General features: G+C 44.8%; 1 protein-coding gene across 3 annotated transcripts; it reads right to left on the bottom strand.

Annotated features, from left to right (window-relative positions):
- Nucleotides 1-2180: 2180 nt before the first annotated feature.
- Nucleotides 2181-6609, bottom strand: LOC123111206 (uncharacterized). 3 transcript variants are annotated; one of them, XR_006454282.1, is made up of 6 exons: nt 5979-6603; nt 5710-5883; nt 5522-5601; nt 3898-4604; nt 3073-3217; nt 2181-2448 (listed from the first exon to the last, which is right to left on the bottom strand). XR_006454282.1 is itself a non-coding variant. In XM_044531951.1 (6 exons), the coding sequence occupies exons 2-5, from the start codon at nt 6078-6080 to the stop codon at nt 4577-4579; spliced, it is 384 nt and encodes a 127-aa protein (XP_044387886.1). In that variant the 5' UTR covers nt 6081-6089; nt 6166-6609; the 3' UTR covers nt 2181-2448; nt 3073-4576. The 3 variants fall into 3 exon arrangements, 2 of the variants coding, with proteins under 2 accessions (XP_044387886.1, XP_044387879.1); XM_044531951.1 differs by having other exon boundaries at nt 3073-4604; nt 5979-6089; nt 6166-6609; XM_044531944.1 differs by having other exon boundaries at nt 3073-4604; nt 5979-6609.

The raw sequence follows: 6609 nt of genomic DNA, 5'->3' as shown, positions 1-6609 counted from the left end.
CTCAGTCCGAACACCAGCCCGCACTACCTCGCCAAACAAATAGAAACACTGCAACTCGGGGATACACACATGACCTGCGGTACGACTGGAAAACAAAGCAGACCAGACCAGATCGATCTACGGATCGCAAGGGTGCACCCCAATGCGCAACGACGACTATCTTGCCTGACATGACCAATACAACCCTGTTCGGGCCGAATACCGCAGACCAGCTCCATCTGAGTTGCGTCGCGACGTGGCCCGACATAGAGGCACCGCACACCCCCTATGCTTCACTGATGAAGTAATGGAACATGAAATCCCAGAAGGGTTTTCACCCGTAAACATTGAATCGTATGATGGGACAACAGATCTTGCAGTATGGATTGAAGATTTTCTTCTCCATATTCATATGGCCCGCGGTGATGATCTCCATGTCGTCAAGTATCTCCTGCTAAAACTCAAGGGACTAGCTCGGCACTGGTTGAACAGTCTGCCTGAAAACTCTATTTGCAGTTGGGAGAACCTGGAAGATGCCTTCCTTGAAAACTTCCAAGGCACTTATGTCCGACCTCCGGACGCTGATGACTTAAGTCATATAATCCAATAGCCCGGAGAGCCAGCCAGGAAATTCTGGACTAGGTTCTTAATTAAAAAGAACTAGATCATTGACTGTCCGGATGCCGAAGCCTTAGCGGCCTTCAAACACAACATCCGTGAAAAATGGCTCGCTCGACACCTCGGCCAAGAAAAGCCGAAGTCCATGGCAGCCACTACGACGCTTATGACCCGCTTTTGTGCAAGCGAAGATAGCTGGCTAGCTCTTAGCAGCAACAACTCAAATAAACCTGGCACTTCTGAAGCCAGAGATAGCAACGGCAAACCCCGACGCAGCAGACACAAGCGTTGAAACAATGTCGATAACCCCGAAGACATGGATGTCAACGCCGGATTCAGTGGCTCTAAGTCTGGTCAGAGGAAGAAGCCATTTAAGACAAACAATCCGGGCACGTCCAGTTTGGACCACATACTCCGTCGTCCTTGTCAAATCCATAGCACCCTCGATAAACCAACCAATCATACCAACATAGAATGTTGGATTTTCAAACAGGCCAGCAAGTTAAATGCCAAAAACAAGGAGAAGGGGTCGCAAAGCGACGACGATGACTAGGAGCCCCGGCCACCGAACACAGGGGGACAGAAGAAGTTTCCTGCACAAATCAAAATGGTGAACATGATATACGCTACCCATATTCCCTAGAGGGAGCGGAAGCGCACACTCAAGGACGTCTATGCAATGGAGCCAGCTGCCCCAAAGTACAACTCATGGCCGTCCTGTCCGATCACCTTTGATCGTAGGGACCACCCGACCAGTATCCATCATTGCGGTTCAGACGCACTAGTCCTTGACCCAATGATTGATGGATTCCACCATACGCGAGTCCTCATGGACGGCGGTAGCAACCTGAACTTACTCTATGAGGACACAGTGCACAAAATGGGTATCGATCCTTCAAGGATCAAGCCCACAAAAACCACCTTTAAAGGTGTCATACCAGGTGTAGAGGCCCGCATGGGCTCAATCACACTGGAAGTGGTCTTCGGATCCCAAGATAATTTCAAAAGCGAAGAATTGATCTTTGACATCGTCCCCTTCCACAGCTGCTATCACGCACTTCTCCACTACAAGAAATATGTCAACTTGTGACCTTGACTATTAGTCATTGAAAGGTCATTGTTTTTCATTTGCGACCTTTTTGTGACCAAAAGCAGAAGGTGAAAAGCTGGCGGTCGTATACTGAAATTAACGAACTTCTCTGTGAGAAGGTCGTAGACGTTCACGACCAAAACAGAAGGTCGTTGAACCCATGACCTTTTGTTTTGGTCACTGACTTTCTGCCCAGGCCATGTCGGAACCGACGTGGAAAAATTGTGACTAATTCAAAAGGTCGTTACTTAGAATCAGCCCGATCCATTTCGATGCTTTAGATGGGCTGAGCCCATCAATTCAGCCTTTTTAATATATTTTTCTGTCAATTCTTGTGGGCTACTTGGGCCAAGCCTAGTATCAGCTTCTTTGTTTTTGGTCCTTGGCCTTCTTACAATCAATTGATTTTCTATTTTCAGTCATTATATTCTGGAGCTGGTCCCACTAGTCAGAAGGGTCCCACAAGTCATATGCTATACATGAGTCCCACATGTCACAAATTTCAAAATTGCTCAGATTATATTCATAAGTGGGTCCCACTGGTGAAGTTTCCATATATTCTCAACATACATAACTACTATTTCAAATAGGAGAGAACAAACATAGTTCATCAAATAACACTACATTAGCCTTTTACAATCCATTACAATATTACAATTTATAGTCTACTACAGAGCCAAAAGAACTCTTTGCAAAGTACGGCTTCACTGCTTCGCACTTGGCTTCACGGATTCACACTAAAAAAATTAGGACTGGAGCTCCTGTAAAAGAGTGAATATAAAGGAAAAAAATTAGGCTTGGAGCTCCTGAAAAGGAGTGAATGCATAAAGGAAAATAAGTAAGAAAACTATATAGGAAAACACGTAGAGTGAATTGAGCATATATATGTTGTCCCTGGAAGGCGAACACATACAACAGCAAGAACATCAGGAAAATTATCCAAGAATAAAGCATGGAAGCAGATTAACTATATGGAACAAAAACTGAATCATTGCAAATCAGATTACACAAGAACGTAATGTAGAAGCAGATCATATGGAAGCAAAACCAAATCATTACAGAGAACATAATAATACAAGAAGAGAAAGAAGCAACTATACAGGCCAAAACTAGACAAACCAAAAACAACAGCACAACGGGAGAACTAGCCCTGTTTGCATCATGTTGACCGGCACAACCAGCCATATATGCATTGCAAACAAAGAACACTCGACATCCAACATCTGAAGACATTGCAATGATTTCTAAGCACATCTAGCATACTAGTTTCCGCCAAGAGCATAAGCAAGCATAATACAATATCAATTGCATCACATCAACCAAATTATTCAGGGAGCACAATATGCACATGAACAAAGACAGGTTCTGGGTCCTGTTTGATTCACCTAGTTGATGAGGGCGGCAGAGCGGGAGACGAGCTCGATGTCGTTGCCATCGAGGATGATCTCATCCTTGACCTTCTCGGACTGCATCTCCGCCAGATGCAGCAACAACGCCTTCGACAACCACAACAGTAGCACCAATAATGACCTGCGTGCCATTTCATATCATCATTACAGAATAAAAAAATTAAGACAAAGGCAACAAATATAGCTTCAGCATTACGGAATTATCATGTAACTGTTGAGCAGACAGGAATATAGCTTCAACATTATAGAATTATCATGTAACTGTTGAGCAGATAGGAATATAGCTTCAGCATTATAGAATTATCATGTAACTGTTGGCTGTGAAGCTGTCAAGCAGAAACCTGATTGTAAACTATGGACTATGAGATGTCACAGCCGATCCAGTGGACCGTGAGATGTCAAGCAGAGCAACATCTACTAGAGCAACAGCTCCATGGACTAAAATAAATGCCACAAGGATCATGAGAAAGAGCTAAAAAGGTTTGATGTAAAAGAGTGAACATGAAGCTACCATTGGAGTGTACTACTGTTGAGGCCAGAACCAAATAACATCAATGGCAACACTAAATGTAAGTGGTAGAACAGATCTAAAAAGGTAAACAAAATATGAATTATGGTTCACTTAAGATGTGATAAATTTTTAGCAAATTTGTTCGTGGGAGTAACCTTAATCGTTCAAAATCAGAGTTGAAAATGCAAGGAAATTAAGTTGCAAAAGACAATGAGGTATTCTATTTACACAACATTGTCAACAATAAATACAATTCTCTACGAGCTGCCAGGGCTGCTAGGTGGGCACACCCCTAATCCTCCGCCTCCTCGAGCAGGAGACCCCCTTGCCTACTGCTGCTTTGCGCGCCACATCACTAGTCACCTCCTCATGCAAGAAGTATGCAACAAATAGACAGATGGTCAGTGAGGTACATTTTCATAGCAACAGAAGCTTAAAATTAACAGAAATAAACACATCAAATGAAGTCACTAAGATACTTAAGTCCACCATGTGAACATCACTAAGATACTTAAGTACACTTACTATTGAATTACAATTGTAATCTACACTACATTTGAAGTGTAACTAATAGTAGATGCACTAACAGAAGGAAGCAAGCCTAATTAATAGTACTTTACAATAGATAAACATTTGTTGATGCTAAAAAAGAACAAGGCATGTACCATGACATGTCCAGCAAGCCTAATTAATAGTGTCAAACTGTAGCTATAAATAGCACATCAGCAGCAGCATAATACTAATCTAAAACCTTAATTTAAGTTCATGTATCACTATCCCAAAATTAAGAAACATGTCTACTAAAAGCAATGGGTCAGCTATAACTTTTCCAGAATTGTCCAAGGCTTGGCATCTGGTCAAGATGCCAACGAATAAACTCTGCGTCCTTAACTATGTTATCTGCCCTGAAATGCTTCAGATACTCCGCCTGCTCTGCTACAAATGTTATTTGAGAAAGAGATGATGTTGTCAACAGTGTTGACAATCCTGTTCCTCGCTGAAAAGTAAAGAGAATGTCAGCAAAGGAAGAGCAAGGAGTACATATTCATGTCAAATATACATGTGTAAGATACTACAAGCATTCATTGCATACCTATGTGTACTACTATAATTTTACGCCAAGCAGTGCACTAGTACATCAATTACACTAAGCCTCAAACGAGGTTCACCAAAGCTAAAATAGGCTGCATGGCTCGAACGGTCCGCAATCCCTCAGATCTCATAGCTATGGGCCATCACGGATGAACTTAAAAGTAAACTAGTTTTAGCCACAAGCCACGGGTACAAAGAAATATACTAAAATGGCTTGAAGCTAAAACTAATCAACCATTCATCTCTGGTACTAAATTTGTTTCTTCATTGGGACACTGCTACTTGAGCTAGATACGACAGATAAAGCTACTCAACAGGGAAATAATACACTCAATGGTACACTCTGATGTATAGTTGAAACCAAAGGACAAGTCGAATGAAACTGCAATGAAATAGATGATTTCTCTTCTATAGTTAAAACTCACTCAACAGGAAAATAATTGGTATACGACCAAGAAAACTGACAAAATTGATTTGCAACACAGATATTTTGAGATGAATGTATCTTCTCAGCACGGTTTTGATAACGGAATAATGTCAATAGTTGTCGTAATATGTGAAAAATACTAAGCATGGCCCAATTTTTTTGGTGGCACAGACTCCTCCCCTATTCCTCCTAATCCACACCCTCTTACTTTGGCATCCCAACATTCTTTAAACCTCATCAACCCACATAACTGCAACTCCATTGCCCAACCATCCACATTATAATCTTGTTTACATAGAAGGCCCCAGGTCCGACACATTTCTAGCTTCACATCATCATGTTGTGTATTAATGTACAATCATATACGAAAGCATGTAATATCACAGGAACCAGACCTTATGATCAGCATGCCCTGGTCCAGCTTCCTCGCCAGCTCCCTGAGGGCATGTTGGCCATGGAACTTGTTCAGCCCACCCTGAATTAATCGAACAGGAACAAAAACATGAGCACACAATGGCATCAGCAAGCACAAGTAGAACAAAAGAAAGAGCTGCACGAATTCGCCGAGGGAGATCCGTAGTACCTTCTTCAGGCTCCATTCGGGCGGGTAGTAGAAGTTGCCGGCCCTGCAGAGGAAGATCCGTAGTACCTTCTCAGTAGTACCTTCTTCGGGCTCCATAGATGAAGAGGATCCGTAGTACCTTCTTCGGGTTCCGTAGTACCTTCTCCGTACTATGGATCTCCCTGTCGAAGTTTCCTGCAACCAACCCAAACCAATAGAGAAGAGAAGCATTCATCAGGGAATGGAATGGAAGGGGATAGATGAAGATGAAATAGAGAGAGGGGGTGGACCTTGATGCGGCGGATGCTTCTGCTTTTCCTTGTGCTGGAGGAAGAAGGACCTTGACGAGCACAAGATCCATGGCATCTCGAGCAGAGGAAGCTCCACTCCATGTCGCCTGCCTACAGAGACAAGACGAGACGGGGTCAGAGAGGGAGAGAAGAAGAGGAGGAGAAGGAGGGGAGTAGGGATTCGAACGAAGCATTGTCGTCAAGCCGAGCCCTGTGCCTGCGCCCAGCTGTCAGCTGCCTTGGCCGGAGGCTAGGGTTTCCGGCACGGGCAGGGGTCGAGGGAGGGCGGGTCTGACCGCGGGCTGAGAAGCTCCAACGGATCTGCGTCCACGGCAAGACGGGGAGGGGCAACGACGATGGAGTGGAGGCCGGGGTTGGGGGAGACAACGGAGGTCAGCGGCGGCCATGGTGACCTGCCTCCACCGGCGGCGCTCGTCCAGAGTGGGGGGGGTGACTGGGCTCGACGGTGGGATCAACGCGGGGGCGAGGGGAGGGCGGAGGTGGCGTGCGGCGTGGTGGGAGACAGGGGAGAGGCAGAGAGGGAGGGACGGTGAGCGTGCATGGACGGCCAGGTGCGGCGTGGATCTGGGCAGCGTGAGGCGTGGGGAAGGACTACGATGGGGAAAAGGGA

The sequence above is a fragment of the Triticum aestivum genome, chromosome 1B (genome assembly GCF_018294505.1).
Source record: "Triticum aestivum cultivar Chinese Spring chromosome 1B, IWGSC CS RefSeq v2.1, whole genome shotgun sequence".
Lineage (NCBI taxonomy): Eukaryota > Viridiplantae > Streptophyta > Magnoliopsida > Poales > Poaceae > Triticum > Triticum aestivum.
Note: the sequence above shows the minus strand (reverse complement) of the source record. Positions and strands in the feature narration are given on the sequence as shown.

Coding starts and splice junctions, on each gene's coding strand:
- LOC123111206 (XM_044531944.1), bottom strand. CDS start 6,080: ATGGAGTGGAGCTTCCTCTGCTCGAGATGCCATGGATCTTGTGCTCGT. Junction 5,884..5,978: donor GAAGCATCCGCCGCATCAAG/GTCCACCCCCTC, acceptor GGTTGGTTGCAG/GAAACTTCGACAGGGAGATC. Junction 5,602..5,709: donor CCGAATGGAGCCTGAAGAAG/GTACTACGGATC, acceptor CGATTAATTCAG/GGTGGGCTGAACAAGTTCCA.